Below are 23,341 nucleotides of genomic sequence, written 5' to 3'. Positions count from 1 at the left end.
GAAGTGAAAATCAAAGGCTGCTAACTTTTTTTGAACCTGGGCGGCAGGATTAAAAAATTTTAATTCGTTAGTCCTATAGACGTTAATGCGCGAAAGACGATATTTTTATCAATTTGATGCGAAGTGAAAATCAAAGGCTGCTAACTTTTTTTGAACCTGGGCGGCAGGATTAAAAAATTTTAATTCGTTAGTCCTATAGACGTTAATGCGCGAAAGACGATATTTTTATCAATTTGATGCGAAGTGAAAATCAAAGGCTGCTAACTTTTTTTGAACCTGGGCGGCAGGATTAAAAAATTTTAATTCGTTAGTCCTATAGACGTTAATGAGCGAAAGACGATATTTTTATCAATTCGATGCGAAGTGAAAATCAAAGGCTGCTAACTTTTTTTGAACCTGGGCGGCAGGATTAAAAAATTTTAATTCGTTAGTCCTATAGACGTTAATGAGCGAAAGACGATATTTTTATCAATTCGATGCGAAGTGAAAATCAAAGGCTGCTAACTTTTTTTGAACCTGGGCGGCAGGATTAAAAAATTTTAATTCGTTAGTCCTATAGACGTTAATGAGCGAAAGACGATATTTTTATCAATTCGATGCGAAGTGAAAATCAAAGGCTGCTAACTTTTTTTGAACCTGGGCGGCAGGATTAAAAAATTTTAATTCGTTAGTCCTATAGACGTTAATGAGCGAAAGACGATATTTTTATCAATTCGATGCGAAGTGAAAATCAAAGGCTGCTAACTTTTTTTGAACCTGGGCGGCAGGATTAAAAAATTTTAATTCGTTAGTCCTATAGACGTTAATGAGCGAAAGACGATATTTTTATCAATTTGATGCGAAGTGAAAATCAAAGGCTGCTAACTTTTTTTGAACCTGGGCGGCAGGATTAAAAAATTTTAATTCGTTAGTCCTATAGACGTTAATGAGCGAAAGACGATATTTTTATCAATTCGATGCGAAGTGAAAATCAAAGGCTGCTAACTTTTTTTGAACCTGGGCGGCAGGATTAAAAAATTTTAATTCGTTAGTCCTATAGACGTTAATGAGCGAAAGACGATATTTTTATCAATTCGATGCGAAGTGAAAATCAAAGGCTGCTAACTTTTTTTGAACCTGGGCGGCAGGATTAAAAAATTTTAATTCGTTAGTCCTATAGACGTTAATGAGCGAAAGACGATATTTTTATCAATTTGATGCGAAGTGAAAATCAAAGGCTGCTAACTTTTTTTGAACCTGGGCGGCAGGATTAAAAAATTTTAATTCGTTAGTCCTATAGACGTTAATGCGCGAAAGACGATATTTTTATCAATTTGATGCGAAGTGAAAATCAAAGGCTGCTAACTTTTTTTGAACCTGGGCGGCAGGATTAAAAAATTTTAATTCGTTAGTCCTATAGACGTTAATGAGCGAAAGACGATATTTTTATCAATTCGATGCGAAGTGAAAATCAAAGGCTGCTAACTTTTTTTGAACCTGGGCGGCAGGATTAAAAAATTTTAATTCGTTAGTCCTATAGACGTTAATGAGCGAAAGACGATATTTTTATCAATTCGATGCGAAGTGAAAATCAAAGGCTGCTAACTTTTTTTGAACCTGGGCGGCAGGATTAAAAAATTTTAATTCGTTAGTCCTATAGACGTTAATGAGCGAAAGACGATATTTTTATCAATTCGATGCGAAGTGAAAATCAAAGGCTGCTAACTTTTTTTGAACCTGGGCGGCAGGATTAAAAAATTTTAATTCGTTAGTCCTATAGACGTTAATGAGCGAAAGACGATATTTTTATCAATTCGATGCGAAGTGAAAATCAAAGGCTGCTAACTTTTTTTGAACCTGGGCGGCAGGATTAAAAAATTTTAATTCGTTAGTCCTATAGACGTTAATGAGCGAAAGACGATATTTTTATCAATTTGATGCGAAGTGAAAATCAAAGGCTGCTAACTTTTTTTGAACCTGGGCGGCAGGATTAAAAAATTTTAATTCGTTAGTCCTATAGACGTTAATGAGCGAAAGACGATATTTTTATCAATTCGATGCGAAGTGAAAATCAAAGGCTGCTAACTTTTTTTGAACCTGGGCGGCAGGATTAAAAAATTTTAATTCGTTAGTCCTATAGACGTTAATGAGCGAAAGACGATATTTTTATCAATTCGATGCGAAGTGAAAATCAAAGGATGCTAACTTTTTTTGAACCTGGGCGGCAGGATTAAAAAATTTTAATTCGTTAGTCTTATAGACGTTAATGCGCGAAAGACGATATTTTTATCAATTTGATGCGAAGTGAAAATCAAAGGCTGCTAACTTTTTTTGAACCTGGGCGGAAGGATTAAAAAATTTTAATTCGTTAGTCCTATAGACGTTAATGCGCGAAAGACGATATTTTTATCAATTTGATATGAAGTGAAAATCAAAGGCTGCTAACTTTTTTTGAACCTGGGCGGCAGGATTAAAAAATTTTAATTCGTTAGTCCTATAGACGTTAATGAGCGAAAGACGATATTTTTATCAATTCGATGCGAAGTGAAAATCAAAGGCTGCTAACTTTTTTTGAACCTGGGCGGCAGGATTAAAAAATTTTAATTCGTTAGTCTTATAGACGTTAATGCGCGAAAGACGATATTTTTATCAATTTGATGCGAAGTGAAAATCAAAGGCTGCTAACTTTTTTTGAACCTGGGCGGAAGGATTAAAAAATTTTAATTCGTTAGTCCTATAGACGTTAATGCGCGAAAGACGATATTTTTATCAATTTGATATGAAGTGAAAATCAAAGGCTGCTAACTTTTTTTGAACCTGGGCGGCAGGATTAAAAAATTTTAATTCGTTAGTCCTATAGACGTTAATGCGCGAAAGACGATATTTTTATCAATTTGATATGAAGTGAAAATCAAAGGCTGCTAACTTTTTTTGAACCTGGGCGGCAGGATTAAAAAATTTTAATTCGTTAGTCGTATAGACGTTAATGCGCGAAAGACGATATTTTTATCAATTTGATGCGAAGTGAAAATCAAAGGCTGCTAACTTTTTTTGAACCTGGGCGGAAGGATTAAAAAATTTTAATTCGTTAGTCCTATAGACGTTAATGCGCGAAAGACGATATTTTTATCAATTTGATATGAAGTGAAAATCAAAGGCTGCTAACTTTTTTTGAACCTGGGCGGCAGGATTAAAAAATTTTAATTCGTTAGTCCTATAGACGTTAATGCGCGAAAGACGATATTTTTATCAATTTGATATGAAGTGAAAATCAAAGGCTGCTAACTTTTTTTGAACCTGGGCGGCAGGATTAAAAAATTTTAATTCGTTAGTCGTATAGACGTTAATGCGCGAAAGACGATATTTTTATCAATTTGATGCGAAGTGAAAATCAAAGGCTGCTAACTTTTTTTGAACCTGGCCGGCAGGATTAAAAAATTTTAATTCGTTAGTCCTATAGACGTTAATGCGCGAAAGACGATATTTTTATCAATTCGATGCGAAGTGAAAATCAAAGGCTGCTAACTTTTTTTGAACCTGGGCGGAAGGATTAAAAAATTTTAATTCGTTAGTCCTATAGACGTTAATGCGCGAAAGACGATATTTTTATCAATTTGATGCGAAGTGAAAATCAAAGGCTGCTAACTTTTTTTGAACCTGGCCGGCAGGATTAAAAAATTTTAATTCGTTAGTCCTATAGACGTTAATGCGCGAAAGACGATATTTTTATCAATTTGATGCGAAGTGAAAATCAAAGGCTGCTAACTTTTTTTGAACCTGGCCGGCAGGATTAAAAAAATTTTAATTCGTTAGTCCTATAGACGTTAATGAGCGAAAGACGATATTTTTATCAATTCAATGCGAAGTGAAAATCAAAGGCTGCTAACTTTTTTTGAACCTGGGCGGCAGGATTAAAAAATTTTAATTCGTTAGTCCTATAGACGTTAATGCGCGAAAGACGATATTTTTATCAATTTGATGCGAAGTGAAAATCAAAGGCTGCTAACTTTTTTTGAACCTGGGCGGCAGGATTAAAAAATTTTAATTCGTTAGTCCTATAGACGTTAATGAGCGAAAGACGATATTTTTATCAATTCGATGCGAAGTGAAAATCAAAGGCTGCTAACTTTTTTTGAACCTGGGCGGCAGGATTAAAAAATTTTAATTCGTTAGTCCTATAGACGTTAATGAGCGAAAGACGATATTTTTATCAATTCGATGCGAAGTGAAAATCAAAGGCTGCTAACTTTTTTTGAACCTGGGCGGCAGGATTAAAAAATTTTAATTCGTTAGTCCTATAGACGTTAATGAGCGAAAGACGATATTTTTATCAATTCGATGCGAAGTGAAAATCAAAGGCTGCTAACTTTTTTTGAACCTGGGCGGCAGGATTAAAAAATTTTAATTCGTTAGTCCTATAGACGTTAATGCGCGAAAGACGATATTTTTATCAATTTGATGCGAAGTGAAAATCAAAGGCTGCTAACTTTTTTTGAACCTGGGCGGCAGGATTAAAAAATTTTAATTCGTTAGTCCTATAGACGTTAATGAGCGAAAGACGATATTTTTATCAATTCGATGCGAAGTGAAAATCAAAGGCTGCTAACTTTTTTTGAACCTGGGCGGCAGGATTAAAAAATTTTAATTCGTTAGTCCTATAGACGTTAATGAGCGAAAGACGATATTTTTATCAATTCGATGCGAAGTGAAAATCAAAGGCTGCTAACTTTTTTTGAACCTGGGCGGCAGGATTAAAAAATTTTAATTCGTTAGTCCTATAGACGTTAATGAGCGAAAGACGATATTTTTATCAATTCGATGCGAAGTGAAAATCAAAGGCTGCTAACTTTTTTTGAACCTGGGCGGCAGGATTAAAAAATTTTAATTCGTTAGTCCTATAGACGTTAATGAGCGAAAGACGATATTTTTATCAATTCGATGCGAAGTGAAAATCAAAGGCTGCTAACTTTTTTTGAACCTGGGCGGCAGGATTAAAAAATTTTAATTCGTTAGTCTTATAGACGTTAATGCGCGAAAGACGATATTTTTATCAATTTGATGCGAAGTGAAAATCAAAGGCTGCTAACTTTTTTTGAACCTGGGCGGAAGGATTAAAAAATTTTAATTCGTTAGTCCTATAGACGTTAATGCGCGAAAGACGATATTTTTATCAATTTGATATGAAGTGAAAATCAAAGAGGCTGCTAACTTTTTTTGAACCTGGGCGGCAGGATTAAAAAATTTTAATTCGTTAGTCCTATAGACGTTAATGCGCGAAAGACGATATTTTTATCAATTCGATGCGAAGTGAAAATCAAAGGCTGCTAACTTTTTTTGAACCTGGCCGGCAGGATTAAAAAATTTTAATTCGTTAGTCCTATAGACGTTAATGCGCGAAAGACGATATTTTTATCAATTTGATGCGAAGTGAAAATCAAAGGCTGCTAACTTTTTTTGAACCTGGCCGGCAGGATTAAAAAAATTTTAATTCGTTAGTCCTATAGACGTTAATGAGCGAAAGACGATATTTTTATCAATTCAATGCGAAGTGAAAATCAAAGGCTGCTAACTTTTTTTGAACCTGGGCGGCAGGATTAAAAAATTTTAATTCGTTAGTCCTATAGACGTTAATGCGCGAAAGACGATATTTTTATCAATTTGATGCGAAGTGAAAATCAAAGGCTGCTAACTTTTTTTGAACCTGGGCGGCAGGATTAAAAAATTTTAATTCGTTAGTCCTATAGACGTTAATGCGCGAAAGACGATATTTTTATCAATTTGATATGAAGTGAAAATCAAAGGCTGCTAACTTTTTTTGAACCTGGGCGGCAGGATTAAAAAATTTTAATTCGTTAGTCCTATAAACGTTAATGAGCGAAAGACGATATTTTTATCAATTTGATGCGAAGTGAAAATCAAAGGCTGCTAACTTTTTTTGAACCTGGGCGGCAGGATTAAAAAATTTTAATTCGTTAGTCCTATAGACGTTAATGCGCGAAAGACGATATTTTTATCAATTTGATGCGAAGTGAAAATAAAAGGCTGCTAACTTTTTTTGAACCTGGGCGGCAGGATTAAAAAATTTTAATTCGTTAGTCGTATAGACGTTAATGCGCGAAAGACGATATTTTTATCAATTTGATATGAAGTGAAAATCAAAGGCTGCTAACTTTTTTTGAACCTGGGCGGCAGGATTAAAAAATTTTAATTCGTTAGTCCTATAAACGTTAATGAGCGAAAGACGATATTTTTATCAATTTGATGCGAAGTGAAAATCAAAGGCTGCTAACTTTTTTTGAACCTGGGCGGCAGGATTAAAAAATTTTAATTCGTTAGTCCTATAGACGTTAATGCGCGAAAGACGATATTTTTATCAATTTGATGCGAAGTGAAAATCAAAGGCTGCTAACTTTTTTTGAACCTGGGCGGCAGGATTAAAAAATTTTAATTCGTTAGTCCTATAAACGTTAATGAGCGAAAGACGATATTTTTATCAATTCGATGCGAAGTGAAAATCAAAGGCTGCTAACTTTTTTTGAACCTGGGCGGCAGGATTAAAAAATTTTAATTCGTTAGTCCTATAGACGTTAATGCGCGAAAGACGATATTTTTATCAATTTGATATGAAGTGAAAATCAAAGGCTGCTAACTTTTTTTGAACCTGGGCGGCAGGATTAAAAAATTTTAATTCGTTAGTCCTATAAACGTTAATGAGCGAAAGACGATATTTTTATCAATTTGATGCGAAGTGAAAATCAAAGGCTGCTAACTTTTTTTGAACCTGGGCGGCAGGATTAAAAAATTTTAATTCGTTAGTCCTATAGACGTTAATGCGCGAAAGACGATATTTTTATCAATTTGATGCGAAGTGAAAATAAAAGGCTGCTAACTTTTTTTGAACCTGGGCGGCAGGATTAAAAAATTTTAATTCGTTAGTCGTATAGACGTTAATGCGCGAAAGACGATATTTTTATCAATTTGATATGAAGTGAAAATCAAAGGCTGCTAACTTTTTTTGAACCTGGGCGGCAGGATTAAAAAATTTTAATTCGTTAGTCCTATAAACGTTAATGAGCGAAAGACGATATTTTTATCAATTTGATGCGAAGTGAAAATCAAAGGCTGCTAACTTTTTTTGAACCTGGGCGGCAGGATTAAAAAATTTTAATTCGTTAGTCCTATAGACGTTAATGCGCGAAAGACGATATTTTTATCAATTTGATGCGAAGTGAAAATCAAAGGCTGCTAACTTTTTTTGAACCTGGGCGGCAGGATTAAAAAATTTTAATTCGTTAGTCCTATAAACGTTAATGAGCGAAAGACGATATTTTTATCAATTCGATGCGAAGTGAAAATCAAAGGCTGCTAACTTTTTTTGAACCTGGGCGGCAGGATTAAAAAATTTTAATTCGTTAGTCCTATAAACGTTAATGAGCGAAAGACGATATTTTTATCAATTCGATGCGAAGTGAAAATCAAAGGCTGCTAACTTTTTTTGAACCTGGGCGGAAGGATTAAAAAATTTTAATTCGTTAGTCCTATAGACGTTAATGCGCGAAAGACGATATTTTTATCAATTTGATGCGAAGTGAAAATCAAAGGCTGCTAACTTTTTTTGAACCTGGGCGGCAGGATTAAAAAATTTTAATTCGTTAGTCCTATAGACGTTAATGCGCGAAAGACGATATTTTTATCAATTTGATGCGAAGTGAAAATCAAAGGCTGCTAACTTTTTTTGAACCTGGCCGGCAGGATTAAAAAATTTTAATTCGTTAGTCCTATAGACGTTAATGCGCGAAAGACGATATTTTTATCAATTCGATGCGAAGTGAAAATCAAAGGCTGCTAACTTTTTTTGAACCTGGGCGGAAGGATTAAAAAATTTTAATTCGTTAGTCCTATAGACGTTAATGCGCGAAAGACGATATTTTTATCAATTTGATGCGAAGTGAAAATCAAAGGCTGCTAACTTTTTTTGAACCTGGCCGGCAGGATTAAAAAATTTTAATTCGTTAGTCCTATAGACGTTAATGCGCGAAAGACGATATTTTTATCAATTTGATGCGAAGTGAAAATCAAAGGCTGCTAACTTTTTTTGAACCTGGCCGGCAGGATTAAAAAATTTTAATTCGTTAGTCCTATAGACGTTAATGAGCGAAAGACGATATTTTTATCAATTTGATGCGAAGTGAAAATCAAAGGCTGCTAACTTTTTTTGAACCTGGCCGGCAGGATTAAAAAATTTTAATTCGTTAGTCCTATAGACGTTAATGCGCGAAAGACGATATTTTTATCAATTTGATGCGAAGTGAAAATCAAAGGCTGCTAACTTTTTTTGAACCTGGGCGGAAGGATTAAAAAATTTTAATTCGTTAGTCCTATAGACGTTAATGCGCGAAAGACGATATTTTTATCAATTTGATGCGAAGTGAAAATCAAAGGCTGCTAACTTTTTTTGAACCTGGCCGGCAGGATTAAAAAATTTTAATTCGTTAGTCCTATAGACGTTAATGAGCGAAAGACGATATTTTTATCAATTTGATGCGAAGTGAAAATCAAAGGCTGCTAACTTTTTTTGAACCTGGGCGGCAGGATTAAAAAATTTTAATTCGTTAGTCCTATAAACGTTAATGAGCGAAAGACGATATTTTTATCAATTTGATGCGAAGTGAAAATCAAAGGCTGCTAACTTTTTTTGAACCTGGGCGGCAGGATTAAAAAATTTTAATTCGTTAGTCCTATAGACGTTAATGCGCGAAAGACGATATTTTTATCAATTTGATGCGAAGTGAAAATCAAAGGCTGCTAACTTTTTTTGAACCTGGGCGGCAGGATTAAAAAATTTTAATTCGTTAGTCCTATAAACGTTAATGAGCGAAAGACGATATTTTTATCAATTTGATGCGAAGTGAAAATCAAAGGCTGCTAACTTTTTTTGAACCTGGGCGGCAGGATTAAAAAATTTTAATTCGTTAGTCCTATAGACGTTAATGCGCGAAAGACGATATTTTTATCAATTCGATGCGAAGTGAAAATCAAAGGCTGCTAACTTTTTTTGAACCTGGGCGGCAGGATTAAAAAATTTTAATTCGTTAGTCCTATAAACGTTAATGAGCGAAAGACGATATTTTTATCAATTTGATGCGAAGTGAAAATCAAAGGCTGCTAACTTTTTTTGAACCTGGGCGGCAGGATTAAAAAATTTTAATTCGTTAGTCCTATAAACGTTAATGAGCGAAAGACGATATTTTTATCAATTTGATGCGAAGTGAAAATCAAAGGCTGCTAACTTTTTTTGAACCTGGGCGGCAGGATTAAAAAATTTTAATTCGTTAGTCCTATAAACGTTAATGAGCGAAAGACGATATTTTTATCAATTCGATGCGAAGTGAAAATCAAAGGCTGCTAACTTTTTTTGAACCTGGGCGGCAGGATTAAAAAATTTTAATTCGTTAGTCCTATAAACGTTAATGAGCGAAAGACGATATTTTTATCAATTCGATGCGAAGTGAAAATCAAAGGCTGCTAACTTTTTTTGAACCTGAGCGGCAGGATTAAAAAATTTTAATTCGTTAGTCCTATAGACGTTAATGCGCGAAAGACGATATTTTTATCAATTTGATGCGAAGTGAAAATCAAAGGCTGCTAACTTTTTTTGAACCTGGGCGGCAGGATTAAAAAATTTTAATTCGTTAGTCCTATAGACGTTAATGCGCGAAAGACGATATTTTTATCAATTTGATTTGAATATTATGTCATAAATAATGCAACACGGAGATAAAAAATATTGTTATAATTCATTTTTTCCAGATTTTCCCTTCAAAATCTTACTGCAATTCGCAAATCTACCCTTTTCTATGACACTTATAACAGCGGGAAAAACTTTTTTATTCAAACTTCGGCACTGCAAGATGAGATATTTATTTGTCGGTTGATTTTTTAGTTGCAAAATAAATAGTGTTGATTCATATCTCACAGAGACTGAATGAATATTTTTGTTAACACCAGAATGAAACAAAACCTGCAAAACTGATTGTGAGTGCAGTGAGTGCATTTATTAGTTGGCGGCTGCGGCTTTGTTTTGCGGCGGCAAGAGAAAGAGGCAGAGAGAAATGCGTGCTTGCCCGCGAGCGCACGACAAGAACACGGCTGTGGTTGCGAGCGAATTTGCATGGCGGCCGGCTGTGGTGCACACATAATGGAGTGTCGAGTCAATCACGGTATGAATTCATTGGTTGCATCACTGAATATGGTAGCGGGACGACAGGCTTCCATATCGGGACCAAAGTCAGTCACTCGGCCTCTCTCAGCTGTGTGCATGACTCATTATCGCGCCAAGCGCATTTGTAATTGCTAAACACCGCTCGTGCATTTGCTCAGCATAATTGATCTTTTCGATTTCGAGCGAGTGCTCAATTCACGTTCGTTGGATTCTCGCCTCTCGCGGGGCCGAGACTGAGTGAGTGAGTCATCAATTCGGTGCCGGCTCGGAAACGTAATTTAATTCCTATGCTAATGTGTGTCGCATCATTTATCATACAAATAAAAGTCACACGCAGTGCTGGGAAGCACCTTCTTCCCGGCGCATAATCAATTATATTTTTGATATTTTTCCATTTCCATGGTAATAAGTTTCACACGATTCAAGTTTAATCTTTTGAATTAATTTTGCATTCAACTCGTTAAAACAAGGATCCCAGAAACAACTACCCGCAAAAAAACCAGTGCCGTTTTCTTAGAAAATCCCAACATTTTTGCACTTTTCTAGTTTTTTCATGTGTAAAATTTTGTTGAAAACAGTAAATTTGTGCCTGAAATAATTGAAGAAATTATTTTTAAAAATCAAAGTAAAATAAATTTTGATCACAAATTAAAATTGCAGTTCACCACATTTTTCTAACTTGGTTACCAAACTTAGCATTAAAAAACAAATAAATTTATTTAATTTAAAAACAGTTATTATATGTATTATTTTTCTGCTTTTTTTATTATAAGCACAAATTTGAGAGACGCTTTTACCATTAATCTCAGGTGAGCCAGTTAACATTGCCGCTCATTTTCCTCTCCCATTCTCCGCGTTTCTGGAAATCATAAAAGTTAAATGTCACCTTCAATTACGAGACAAGATTCTCTATTAAAGGCGATTATGGCGTTAATTAAGGCCGCTGCGTGCACCGCCGTCGGTCGGCTCGGCTGGCTTTAGCGTAGGCGCCTTGCTAACCCATAAAAAAGTCTCGTTCGCGCACGTTATTGTTGTTTGTTGGCGGCACCAACGCGCTCACGATGGCGAAAACACGCAATTTGAAATGCAGCCTGCTCCCATTCATGTGGCGAGATAATTTAATAATATACACTCTGAGGCTACCGATCGGTTCACACTCCTCAAGTGCTGCCCACGGCGCTCGGAACTGCTCTTTTATAATTTAATGAGCCTTTCAACGCTCACTTTTTACCTGTTCAACGCAGAAAACGGCAGCAGTGTGTAGCAAGAGACACTTAAATTTACAATTCTTAAAATTTAATTAAACCGTCTTGTACTAAAAAAATTGTAAATCCTTTGTCAAAATCTTTACTTTCCTCCAAAGATTGAAGGGTTTTTTTTAAAAAATTATTCATGCAAATGTTCGAATTTTCTGCTACATGTATTATTTTAAAATCAGATTAATTGAGAAATTCGCCACCAACAGAGAGGAGAAAAAGCCGGACGTCGAATGACCCAAAATAAAATGGTTGTTTTGCTTCGTTAGTCCAGAGTCGCAAAATTCAGACGTCTAATTGAGATTTACGCGCGTTAATCCGGTACGAGAAATGGAGCGCTCGTGATTTACCGACTGCCCAGCGGGTTGCGAGCACCTGGGCCCCCGCAGCGGGTACCACGGCGGGACTCCGTCCCCACCCCCACTGACCTGTCATCGCTCTAACAAGTTAATTTGGTCGGCGAGCCAGGCTTTAATTACGTGAGGCGCGGCAACAATCCGAATCGTGACCTCTGACACTGGCCGGCGCACGCCCAGAAACAAAGACAGGAAAACAAACCCAAATAAATGAAAAATGGCTTGAAAGTCCAAAGCAAAAATCGTGATCATTCTCGCCAAGTCTGGTTCTGCAAAATTTAGCCCCTTTAAATGAAAAATCTGACCATGATGGCTGATGGTACAACCATTGAAGAATATACATATAAAAATGAAATCCGCCATGAAATGTCTAGAGCTTTATTTGTAAAATGTTTTTTTTTTAATAAAGAATTTATGAAGCAATTTTAAATATTTGCGGGCTGGGTTTTATTTTAAAGTTCTTCATAGCAATTATCTCCTATTGCAGCACTTTTATGATTATTAAGTTAAATTACGTTGTGAAAATTGTGTTTATATTCAAATTAAATTGGAACATTCTTGATTGTCACTTTTGCCCCAGGCCATTGTTTTGAACCTGTTAATACGGCCGATCCATCACGCAGAGAGCGATTGCAATCGTGTATTATTTGATTTTCATCTCTCCCAGAAGCTAAATTCAATACCACACTTATCGAGACGTTCAAAGGACTGTATTTCGGGGAAGATAAAGCAATTTTTGCCAAAAATATATACCTCGCCGGTTCGCTCCAAATATTAAGTGATGGCGATCAGCAGGGCCGGCCAAGAGAGTTTATATTTATTATATCAGATCAGATCAAATGGAATCTATAAAGCGGTTGCGAAATTTACTCTGCCTCTCATATATGAGAGGGGCAATAACTCGTCGAAATTAGGGTTCACAACGGCCACATTTCATTTCCATCGACCGGCCAAGTTAAAAGTGTATTAAATTCTGCAGATCCGACGGAGAAATCACGGAGGAAATAAACACGGTAGCGCCGCGACGGGTGGTGCAGCGGCTTTGACTCGTTTTGTGTCGTTTTGGCCGTGCGACTGGTCAGCAAACCGAACCGCTTTCCACCTCTGGGAACAACAATCGGCTGCTTTTCTCAACAGATGATGAAGTGCAAAGAGAGACTTTCGACCCGTTTAATTGATCGACTTTTAATTGGCCCGCTAAGAGAGGACATTTGCGAAATCGGGCGTGCGTTAATGAGTCGGGCAGCCGCGCATGCCGTAATTACAGCCCAGCAGGCTGCTTATTTTATAAATTATACAACAAGTAGTTGGATTGCTCTGCGCTGAGATATTAAATTTCATCGCGATAACCCGCGAAAAATGCGCGCACGGCGCCGAACGTTCTCTGATTACCGTTTTTTCCGTCGGGCCGTGATTAATTCGGGCTCGTTTTTCGCTCGGCGGCCCCCGCGGGGGCTGGCAAACCACTTTTGCCCGCCGTCGTCGGCCCAAGAGCCAATTATTTGGCCATTAGCGCCGCTGTTGATGTCATTTGCCGCGCGTTAAAACAATCAGCACGCCTCGCCTCGCACCTCGTCACTTTTTGCCCTTGCGAAAATCGAGGGACAAAAAAACGCGACTCGCCTTAATTGCGTTCAGAAATAAAACTTCCAGCTCTTCAACAATCGCCAGTGGCGTGGATTGAGTTGTGCAAAATTTATAAACACACAATAAAAAAAAAACCGATGAGTATATAATGAATTGAATTTGAAGTTTAATATTTGCCATGGCCACCCTCAAATATAAATGTAGCTGCAAAGGGTCTTTCTTGATCATCATACAATTAATGCCTAAATATATCAATATATACATTCAAAAATTTTAAATCTTAATCATACAAGAGAGGCAAACAATTATTACAATGAATCATTTGTTTTTGCAATGAATTAAATTTGACTAATAATTAGAAGAAAAAGGATTTCTAGGAGAACAGGTTCTTGTTTTTCCTTGAGCTCACCAAAAACTCACTATATGCATCGAGGAAAAGCCGATTTTAAATTCAAATCAACAGAGAAAAAAAATTATTCTTGAATTACACCAACATCCAAAATCAAATCATAATTCATCAAAATCAAATGAAATTTAAAGAATTGTAAAAAAAAATTTTCTTGTTACTGATAAAATCTGATCCAGCGAATGTTGCAAATATAAAATTGGCTGCCCTATATCAGGTTTAAAATTAAATTTCAGCGTTGGATTCTGTCTGCTTACGTGGAAGTGAAATTGCGCCATGGAGTTCAAACGAGTTTGATTTACACGCGCGAGCTCTGCGTTTGCGTTAATTCGCCACGAAATTAAGCAAAACTCGAGTTCTCAGCATGTTTGTTGACTTTTGGGGCGCGAGTGATTGAGTGTGAAATCACAAGGACGAGCGGCCAATTGATTAATCACGCCGTTCGCTCGGCCGCTCCGGCTTCAATTAACATTATTGAGATGTAGCCGCGATAATGAGCGTGCCTGCGCAGCGATAATCGCACCAAATTGCGGCCGCCTCGCCCGAATGCCAAATTAACTTTTTAATGCGCGACATGTCCGTTCGGCCAATTATAATTATGCTGCTGCCGATGTATCGTCCGCCGATCTGGAAATTAAAAATCACGACACGCAAAAGAGCAGAGAGAATATAAGATAATCCCAGCTGCAGACTTTTTGCGCTCACCTGCAGCCGAGCTACTTTTTCTCAGGGTAAAACACCTGAACTAATACATATTTACAGACACGCTGGCTGCCGAGTGGTTTGAAATTCAAACAGTATTAGTCCTTTTAAGGCTCCTTATCCCCAGGCCCGCTCGCGTTTTGTTACCGTTCAATGTAACGAGCTCTGAAGATTTGTCTTCATTCCGAGCAGACGGATATTTTTCACTTTCGTCCCCGCCTCTGAAGCCGAAGGCCCGAATTTATAATTAACGAGTCTTTAAACATTTTCACGCCAAGGTTGTATAATTTTTTTATTTAAAATTTCACATGAAATTCAAGATTTGCTATGGAGTAAATTAGCAAATTTCCCTGAAGATATTTTTAAAATTCCGGTAACTGGGGAAGAAATGTAAATTCAGGATGAAAATAGTGTTACTGAGTCTAATTTTTTCAGTCAAACGCGACCTCTGCCCCATCTTGAATCCTCAATGAACATGAAAAATCCAAAAATCTCCTTTTTTGAATTGCTTTCATTTATAAATTGTCCGCAAGCATCAGCGCCACCAGAACTCTGCTAAGAATAATTTTTTTTTTTAATAAATTAAATCTTTTTCCCGTTCTGCTTAGGATGGTGATATGATTTTGATATCTTATTGCATCCTGTGAGGAGATTCAGATAAAAATAATTCATGCTAAATCAAGTAATACTGTTTTCATAATTTTTTAACATGCAAATTATTTTCAAAAAATTTTAAAAATAAATTACAATATTTTTCTCCTTAATTTTTTGATATTATATAATATTACAATTAGTTTAATTTTAAGATTTACATTTCCTAGCGAATTCATGAAACTGACAAAATTGTGAAATGTGCAAACAATTGTGAAATCAAACCAACGAAGCTTCACAAAAAGGATATGCCAAAATTTCTTATTCTTATGGTCATTCAAACATTTGTGACGTGACAAAAAAAACATTTTAGCCGCACGTGCTGTTTATATTGGCCCCAAAAAGACTTTGATTTCTCCACCTCGTGTAATCATTACGCTCGAAAAACGAAAGACCTCCATTCTCAAATGCACAGATTACACCTCTGGGCCATAAAATCGGCCTAAGCTCTCTCTCCGCGGCACTCTGCGGGAAAGGCCCCGACACTCTCGGTCTATATGCAAAGTATCATTTCGCATAGCTCGGTGGTCCAAATTCAGATCTTGAATCCGTTTAAACCGCCATAAAACGGCGATTCGGCGACATTGTAAATGAACCGAAAGGTGACAATTAAACAGAAAGCGAGGACCATTAATGAAGACGGCCAGCGAGCGTGCACGTTTATAAACAAAATTTATGCAGCACCAACAGCCGATTAAATTGAGAGCTTGTTTACCCGTGATTTTTACGATTGGCCGCTGATAAACGGTAACGAGCGCGTGGGAACTGCTATGCCCGGCTGCTGTTGGTCATCCACACACTTAATTAGGCCCCATTAAAAATCAGCAGCACGTCGGAAAAAAACGGTGACCGGCCGGACCTGTTCGTTCCATGATAAGCTTTTTAATTATGCCCAAATGAGCGCCGTGCATCTGATCGAGACCCTCTTCTGCTTTCAAAGCTCAGGCACAGTATCTTCTTCATCAATCTGCTAAATAAATAAACGCCTCGAATTCCGATTTGTATATAAAATTATTCCAGATGAGGGGAATCTCCGCTTCGATCAAACTTCCAAAGGTCGATCGATTCCAAGAAGACTCTGGAGAGTTTTTTTTTTAATCTCTTTGGACGCGAGATTTAAATCTTTCAATTTGACCGTGTGTAAAAAATTGTATCTCTGATAACAGTAATTTCAAGAGTCAAACAATCGGGGAGGAAAAACAAAAGACTTGACGTGAAATTTAATTTCAGCGCGCAAAGCATTTTGTTTCGACCAGCCTACGGGTCGTTCGGCAATTGTGAGATGGAGCACGAATGACGAGAGATCGGATCGAAAGCAATTTGCGAAGAACAAAGAGTTGCATCAGAAAATCAAGGGCCTGGGTGCCGAAACGAGGCGCTCGATTGTCGGCGGATCGCTCGAGGGTGGCGAAATGAGACGCCTCATTTGGCAGTCCAATCATGGGGACGCGGTGATTAAGGCGGCGCGCGGAGAAAGTGTTTTTTCGCTTGCGTCACAAAAGCACTTTATTACCCGTGTCGAGTGCTCGCTCGTTATTCTAAATTACGCTGGCAAACAATGACCGGCCGGCAGCCCGGCGCAAAAAGTCGCTCGGCGGCCTCGGCTTTTGATAATCGCGAGCGGGAATTCGATTTGTCCGCGCACAAATTCCCTCTCCTGCGTGCACTGCAAATGAGCCATATTTATTTGCACGGCTAACGAGCCGCAGAGAAAACATTAGTTTTAAGGGAAGAAATAATAAGTAATATTAATTTAATAGAAAATTGATTTTATTCAATTGAATTTCTTCTTCTATTTAGCATTTTTCCATAATTGATCAATAAAAACTGAAATTTTTTCCAGGGATAATCACAACAGACGACGATGGGTCTGAAGAAACCGTGGAGACAGGTCGCTCCTGCGCCTCAGCTCCCATTGTCCAAGGGGCAACTCTGGTGTGGGTGCGAGGACCGCTGACAACCAACGGGGTCACCGAAGGTACTGAGCTTGAGTTTCAGTGCAACGAGGGCCTGAGGGACTCGGAAGCTCCCTGCGAGCCCAGCAAAGTTCGTTGTATCAATGGAAAATGGCATGGAAGGCTCCCGAAATGCGGTAAGATCTACAGTTTTGTGCAATTTTTCAGTTCATTTCACAAACGACAGCTGAATTGTTTTTTGCTGAATAATTCTAATTTTTATGTAAATAAATATCCTCACGCTGTATACATTTATAAACTTTTTTTAAATTTTTTTTTTATAATTTTCAAATCAAAATAAAAATTAAATTAAAATGAAAGAGAAGTACAAACACTTGAACTGGTTTATTGTTTATTCAATTGTAAAGTAAGAAGTTTTTTTTAAACATTTTGACATTTTTCACCATTATTTCATAATTAAATCGATTATTTTTTAGGAGGTTTCATAATTTGCACATCTTTTTAATATCCAGATTCCTAACCTGAATAATCCTGTTATTTTTTTTCAGTGGAATTCGCTGGCTGTTTGCCGTTGCCAAACATTCCCCACAGCGCCGTCTACGGTTTGGCCACCACTGGTCAGTACAGGGTGGGCGCCAGGGTGGCCTACACGTGTCAGCCCGGCTATCGATTGAGCGGCAACCCCGTTTTTTCGTGCGAATCGACAGGTTGCTGGGAACCTGCAATGCTTCCCGACTGCACCCACGAGGACGATCCGTACTACAGTAAGTCGCTTTTTCAGAGAAAGAAAAGAAACAACGTCCTTGCCTTTTTCCTCTTTTGGCGCTGGAACGGCCTTTGGAGTGACGCAATTACAAACAGCATTTTAATTTATAATTAATTGTCTTTAGAAACCGTGTCTATTTGTTTACAACTTGTTGTCTGGCGCCAAAGACGCTTAAGGAAACTTTCGCAGGCCGTGTTTGTTTACTTATTTTAATGATCGGCCGATCTGTGCAGCATAAAAATAAAACGTTCGTCAACGCAAGTTTCATACTAAAAGGAGTGATCGGAAATCTTCTTTGTTGCTCACCGAAGCATTTTGAGTGATTGGAAGCGGATTATTTATTTGTGGCCGATTTGACGCGGCGGCAAAACTGCACCGGCTGACCTTGCACTGCACTCGTGGTGGATTTTGCGATGCGTGTTCCCACGCCGTGAAATAGTGGATGAGTGTCACGTAGCGTCATAAAGCTGCAAAAAGGCCGGTTAATTCTCTGCTCTCTTGACGGAGCAAATAAATAAATAAAATAAATCAGTAGCGAGATGCACGCCGCATTTTCCATCGTCGCTCTAATCTTGATCGGAATAGAGATTAATTTTTTGGCCGCCACGATTGATGCGACTGTGCGATCAAAAGAGAAGCACGGTTTTTTTTATGTATTGTGCGATTTTATTGATTTCGATTCTTGACATCAAAGCAGAGTTTATTTATTATTAGGCTCTAATGCGATCAATCAGATTTTGTCTTTCCTTCAACTAGTTTTTTCCCTTTCATTTTATTCAGCAAGCGTCTCAGCCAAAGTGGAAAAGGGTTTGAATTTATATATTGATAATACAAAATTCTTGCGAGGTTTTGAATTTTTTTAAAAAAATTGCGTTTTTCATAAGAAATTGTTGGCTTATTTTATTAAGAATAATTTTTTTTCATTTCCGAATGTTTCTATAGTGTGTGGTCTGACGTGCGGCTGGGAAAAATACGCTTTGAATCCCGGCATGGCGTTGCTGGCCTCCCTGGGCACCGCGCTGGCCGTCATGGCCGTGCTGATGGCCGTCTGTTTGGCCGTCGTGTGTCGCCGTCGCCGCAGCAGCAGAAGCGGCCGCTCCACCTCTGGCGGACGGCAACGCTCGGCCCGCCTGCACCACTGGCCTGACGAAAGCCCCGACGCCGCCCCGCAGCCACCCCCGACCCTGATGCCTCCGGATCCAGACAGGGTGGCGCTCATTGCTTTTGCTGATGGTTTACAAGTTGGTCAGGTCAGCTGAAATCCTTTTCACTTACAACTTTTTACATGAATATCAATGTTAAATGCATAAATTGATAACTCACCCTTGAGGTGGATTTTATGAAAAGTTGAAACCGGGCTCCCCCTTTGAAAAAAAAGTAAAAAAAAAAAAAATTAATAAAAAAACGATAAGTACAAACTGTCCCTAAGCGGAGATCTGCAGTCTGCTAGTACTTTAAAAATCTATAGTCACTTTTGTAAGAACTAGCAATAAGAAGGAGGAATTTATGAAAATTAAAATAAAATTAGGATTTTCTTTAAGTGAAATATCAAAAAATTATTTTTATTTTATTTTATAAAATGAAGAAATTAATCAAGTAACCGAGTCATTAAATAGCTTCATACTGCGTTTTAGCCAGAAAGGCCGCCATATAGGATCAGTTGTCCTTATTTTTTTTTACAAGTAGCTTCAAGGTAGCTTGTTTTGCATTTTTTTTTTCAAATTTATGATTAAACAATTTTTTTTTAATATTTAACATGGATATAACAATTGCTATTTCTAAATATCATTTTGCAACTTTGCAATACATTTAAAAAAATTCATTGCTCCTTTTATTATTTCTAAAAAATAAATAATTTTTGTAAATTTTAATCTACCCATTTAAAAATGTGCTTTACACCTCATTTTATTGCTCCATCTTTGCTTTCGCACTAGCCAAACACGTTAGAGGCAGGTAGAACAACGAATGTATTTTAGAAATATGAAAATTTTTCTTCCGAACGTACCTTTTCCAGAAAAATATAAATATTTTTGATCTGGATCTTTAAAAAAGGTCCTCATTTTATTGCTCAATTTTATGCTTTCGCACTAGCTGAATATGTTGAAGTCAGTTTATTTTGTAGAAATATGTACATTTTTCATAATTTTAGTAGAATTTATTGCCAAATCGGCGTTTGCACAAAGAGTCGGTGTGAGAAAGTGTGCGGCTTTTTTCGCCTTGAGCAGGTCACGTGTGCCGGGGTCACAGGGCGCGCTCAATCAGATGCAAATCGAGGCCCGCGCGCCGCCGCTTCATTGTTGCTCGTCAACAACAATCACGTTGGAGAAAAGTACCTACTCGCTTGGGGCCTATTAATCAGCGCGGAATCGCATCTCCCCGTGAAAAAAAAATACCTCCTTTTGAGAATTTCATTAATTTTGCAATTTACAAGCAGGAACTTTGACGCCTGCAAATTATTCCTGACCTTGCTTTTTTCTGATTTTTTCACAGTCTGTGCTGCCGAGTTACGAAGAAGCAACGCGTGACCGTGCTGGAGGTGGCCTGGCCTCCGGGGGCGGCGTTTTCTTCAACGCGCTGCACCGCGGTCGAAACGGGCCGCAGTGGACGGCCCTGTCTTCAGGCAGCGGCCGTCGCGGCCGCAGGCACCAACACGACCGGGACCAGGACACTTTGTCGCATCATTCCTTGCACGGCGGTCTCTGCACCAGGCAGTCATCCAGGTATGAAGATTTTTAATTTATTCAATCAATCAACTTTGCCTTAATTTTTAATTTTATTAACCTTTTTAACAAGTTTTTATGTTACCTCATCATGTTTCATTTTTAAAATTATTCAGCTTCAAGACTTTTGCTTTTATGTTAGTTTTTGTTTTGTTTTTTAAAAATATCAGTTAGTCCAAAAACTGTAGAATCAAGGACGTAAAATATTCCTCCCCATTTTTTACTCGATTACCGCATTAGTGGAATTTCTCTCCGTGAAAACCCATCAACATTCTTCAGAGAAACCGTAAACAGCACTTGTCAGCAAAAAATCCACTCACGGGACGCGAAAAGAAGTAATTAAAAGTGAAAACCTCTATGCGCATTAATTTTGCAAACGGCGAATATCATTTTTGCAAAGCAGCGAATTGCGTTTGGCATTAAAGGCGGATAATTTATGGCGCACTTTGCGCGATAAAATCGGCCGATTCGCGGAGAAATTCGGAAACGCGGCGATAAGAGCGATTGCGGCGCGGGCGATCCATCGACCGCGGGCGACAACCGCTCAATTAACGTGATTCTCGTTACGGCGCCCGCGGCCCCCCACGCGAAAATGCGCTTCGCTTTGCGGTGATTTATTGGCGACGCGAAATTAGAAATGCCCAAAGCTCATTACGCCGGCAAATAATATGTATTTGCGGCCATTACGCGCGTGCTGGAGAAATTTCGCAACAATGCGCAAAAAAATATTGCTTTTTTATTTATGGGCCGCGCACAGCCCAAGGGGCAGCCACAATAATTGATTTCTGCGTGAGAAAGAAATTCGACGGGTCAAGCGAGGCGAATTATTCACAAAAGGTTTCGTTCGATACAAATCGTCTCGGCGGCTCTTAATGGCACTCGTACTACGCAAAACCAACAAAATATTTGGCGGCGATATCACATGGCCGGCAATAAAACACTCTATCTACACGCGCATTATGCAAATTAAGCGGCATTAAAAGCGGCCTTAAAACAGGAGGCGCCAAGCAAAAAGTTTCAAAGCAAACGTGCTCATCAAACATTTTCAATCGCCTCATGCACAAGGCGAAATGTAAATAATTTTTTTCGTGGCTCAATCGTTAATTTCTCTTTGGCATATATGAGCTCATAGGCCCTTACCCGCTGCTATTAACCGCGGTGGAGTTGCTAAATCAACATAAAGATTAGTTTTTAATTTGCAACTGCTACCTCATTTGAATATTACTCACTATAAGTATATAAAATAACAAATCTGAATAAACACTTAATGTTTCCCAACGCAGAGATAAAAGATTGTTTAGGATTTTAATTGCTAGTAACATTGAAAAGACAGGCGTGGTTAAATTGATGTTTTATTAAATATTTTAACAGTTTTCAATTCTTTAGCTTGCTTTTCATTGAGAATTGTATAATATAAAAATTTCGTTTTTTAAATTTACTAAACTCGCAACTTTGCTTTAAACTTTATTGATGTCTTGATGTTGCTCACATTTTTTATAAATACAAAGTTTTTAATATATTTCTTGCTGAAAATTGAAGTGCGCCCAATTTTATATGCAAGTTTTAGCGATTGATTTTAATCGAGATCTAGCACGCGCCACTCACTTGCAGCATTTCCCTATTAAACTGAGATTTACACATTTTAATGGAAATTGTGTGATTTCTGAATGTTGCAGCACAAGTCACTCGGCAAGTCTGCGCTCGTACGCCGTGGACTTGACGGGTTCGACTGACACGATGGCTGCGACCAGCGAAGGATCGACGACGGTCACTCTGGACACCGTGAGTTCGCACGGCGCTTCGTCGCTGGCGTCGGGGAGCGCCTCGTGCAGGGCCATTTGCGGCAGCCTCGCCTCCTTCGACACCAGCTCCATCCTCAATACCGATGGTAAATCACTTAAATCTATGAAAAAACGGAAAAAACTATATAAATTTTGGTTATATAATAAAAATTATTTGAACAGAATTATTAATAAAATTTTCAATTAAAATTTATAACTCATTTTGATACTTAAACATTTTTTTGTTAATTAAAAAACGATTCCAAATTTCATTTGCAGGAGTGCCTCTTTTGGAAGAGAGCGAACTGGAGGCAGCCATCGATCGGCCAGACGAAGCGGCCACCGAGGAGGCGGCCAGCAGCGAGCCAAAACAGGGTACTTGCTAGTGCCAGCATCTCAAGACTTACCTTTTAGTTTTTAACCCACCTCACTCTTATTAAAAGTAATGTGGATGTACATTAACATAGGCGTATACAAATGAGAGAATAATTATCAATAATTAGCGGGAAGATGTCTCAGTACAAATATAATTGAAGCAATGAACGATGGGCTCTCTTAAATAGTTTGCATTACTAAATGTACACCCAGTCGCATGATTGTCCAGGAGATGCACAGGCGCGCGATTGAATTGTAAGCACTCGTCCGGATTTACGGCCAATTAGAGGCGCTTTACGAGACACTTTAGTCTGCGTCCATGGTAGCCTCTCTCTTTATCTCATTAAATCCACCGTAAATTTGAACGATTACATAAATCTCCCGACAAATAACGTCGTCGTCGTCGTTGTGTAGATGCGTGTGAGCAGTGTGTAAATATCAAAAGATGTGTTTAGCAGGCATGTCGTCGGCGGAAATAAAAAAAAAGATTCGAAAGTACTAAGCGACTCTCGAAAACACTCATTCCTCAGATCGCATATCTCTTTTATTTCCACCCTATCAATTTATTGGAGCGTCCTTCTCCAGATGCTATCTGCTCGTCATATTTTAAGCCGCATTTTCAAA

The 23,341-nt window shown here is 38.0% G+C and overlaps 1 protein-coding gene across 1 annotated transcript in view; it reads left to right on the top strand.

Moving 5' to 3' along the window:
• The window catches only part of LOC132199993 (uncharacterized), a 46,752-nt gene extending 23,493 nt beyond the window's left edge, over positions 1–23,259 (top strand). The window contains exons 5-10 of the mRNA XM_059625137.1: positions 17,003–17,251; positions 17,624–17,839; positions 18,784–19,091; positions 20,332–20,561; positions 22,238–22,449; positions 22,622–23,259. Coding sequence (XP_059481120.1) covers positions 17,003–17,251; positions 17,624–17,839; positions 18,784–19,091; positions 20,332–20,561; positions 22,238–22,449; positions 22,622–22,728 — 1,322 coding nt within the window. The 3' untranslated portion in view covers positions 22,729–23,259. The remainder of the gene's footprint in view (positions 1–17,002; positions 17,252–17,623; positions 17,840–18,783; positions 19,092–20,331; positions 20,562–22,237; positions 22,450–22,621) is intronic.
• Positions 23,260–23,341: the final 82 nt, after the last annotated feature.

This window comes from Neocloeon triangulifer, unplaced genomic scaffold (genome assembly GCF_031216515.1).
Source record: "Neocloeon triangulifer isolate White Clay Creek 2 clone unplaced genomic scaffold, ASM3121651v1 ptg000014l, whole genome shotgun sequence".
Lineage (NCBI taxonomy): Eukaryota > Metazoa > Arthropoda > Insecta > Ephemeroptera > Baetidae > Neocloeon > Neocloeon triangulifer.
Note: the sequence above shows the minus strand (reverse complement) of the source record. Positions and strands in the feature narration are given on the sequence as shown.